Source organism: Oryza brachyantha, chromosome 11 (assembly GCF_000231095.2).
Source record: "Oryza brachyantha chromosome 11, ObraRS2, whole genome shotgun sequence".
Classification (NCBI taxonomy): Eukaryota; Viridiplantae; Streptophyta; class Magnoliopsida; order Poales; family Poaceae; genus Oryza; species Oryza brachyantha.
Window position 1 is genome coordinate 17,450,398 of NC_023173.2, and position 1,738 is coordinate 17,452,135.

General features: G+C 47.2%; 1 protein-coding gene across 1 annotated transcript; it reads right to left on the reverse strand.

The window, feature by feature from the left end:
• Window positions 1-267: 267 nt before the first annotated feature.
• Window positions 268-1,440, reverse strand: LOC102708482 (zinc finger protein ZAT5-like). Its single transcript, XM_040528981.1, has 2 exons — window positions 1,408-1,440; window positions 268-1,329 (listed from the first exon to the last, which is right to left on the reverse strand). The coding sequence occupies exon 2, from the start codon at window positions 1,238-1,240 to the stop codon at window positions 431-433; it is 810 nt and encodes a 269-aa protein (XP_040384915.1). The 5' UTR covers window positions 1,241-1,329; window positions 1,408-1,440; the 3' UTR covers window positions 268-430.
• Between the last annotated feature and the right edge of the window lie 298 nt (window positions 1,441-1,738).

The window sequence follows — 1,738 nt, forward strand, 5'->3', positions numbered from 1 at the left end:
ACTTACATCAAAACATATTATGTGTGCTTGAATTGATAATTGGCGATTGAATCTAGCTAGGTAAGCTGGCTATTGATAATCATGCATGTAAATTTCTGGTATAGGATGAACGACCAAAATATAGTAATTAATCAACGTATTGTAGTTCAAAACTGCGGATCAGCTCCTAAGATTGGAGGGAACAATCGGAAGCAAAATGTTGAAAACAATCGATCAAATTTGATCATATATAGAAACTGTATAGGAACACACACAATACAAATTCCTGATGTCACTCATCAATTCGACTGGATTCAATTAGCTATATATACTTCACAAGAGAAATTAAGACCCAAGAGAAATCACAAGGGGGTCGAAAAACTGAGAAAAATGGGAGCAGCCAAGACCTATATATCATGCATACACTTATCAATAATTAATTTCATGCAGATTAAGCGCGAGCAACAGTTTTAGGGGTAGTCCCAAGCCTAAGCTCTAGATCTAGCACTCCGACTGCCGCTTGTTGATTCTGATGATCCACAAGGGCAGAAGCAGAATTAGAGCTAGCAGGGCTTGCGGCTGCGGCAGCTGATGTGATCAATACCTTATTATTTGCAACCTGATGATGATGATCCATCAGTCCTTCACACGACGGCAGCAGATCCAACCGACGCCGCCTCCTCTTGGACCTTTTCCCCAATTCCTCCTTAGAGTCGTCTTCCTCATCATCTGCTGTCGCCGACACCGGGACGATGACTCTCTTCTTGATGGTTTCTCTGATGATGGTAGCTGATGAGCGGGAAGCACGAGTAGTGGTAACTCCGACTAGTACATCATCTCCTATGTCTTCGTTGCTCGTACTATTATTGGTGGTGGAGCTAGGTTTAGAGAAAGATGTGTAGTAGCGGCCTTGTTGCTGATGATCTTCTCCTTCTTCTTCTTCTTCTTCGTGGCCAGGCGACGACGATCGCTGCCGGAGACGGGCACGGTCGCGGCGGTGCACGTTCATGTGGCCGCCGAGCGCCTGCGCCGACCGGAACTCGCGCTGGCAGAAGCTGCACGTGTAGAAGCGCGGCGGCCACACGCAGCCACCGAGGTTCGCTGCCGCATCGCGTGCAAACGCCTGCTCCTCCCACGACGGCTCGCTGCCGCCGCCGCTGTACAGCGCCGATGGCCGGATGCTTCGTCTTGATGCTGTTTCCCACATGCTCCCCCAGTGCTCTCCTCCTCTTTGCTCCATTGCTGCTGCTGTGGAGTTCATTAAAGCCAAGCTCAAGACAATTAAGCAGCTAGGCAGCTAAGCTTGCATACGCATGTCTCCTCCTCGATCTCTTCTACTGCTGGTCTGGTCTGCAGCTAGCTAGCTTAATTAGTAGATGAGTAGTAGCTAGTACCGACAATAATCAAGCAGCAACTAAGTACTAGTACCTAATTAGAGAAGCTAGTTGCGGTGTGTAAGAAGCAATCAGTGAGTGAATCAATCAATCAAGGTGCATGCATCAACCCTCTCTATGTGCAGCGAGCGAGCTGATCAGACAGACAGACGTACACACTGTCGACGACGACAGCATTTGCGCATGCATATCAATTTGCAGGAGGAAATTAGGAGAAAGAAAGAGTGCAAGTCTGGGAAAAGATCCAATTAGGCAAGGATCAGATCAGAATTTTAGATCAGATATATACTAGTATGTCTATAGCTATGTCATGTGTGTGTGCGCGTGCAGTGCATGATTAGATGGCATGTCTTCTCATCATCCAT

What these genes read in the sequence shown, in the direction of transcription:
- LOC102708482 (XM_040528981.1), bottom strand. Translation starts at nt 1,240, where the DNA reads ATGAACTCCACAGCAGCAGCAATGGAGCAAAGAGGAGGAGAGCACTGG.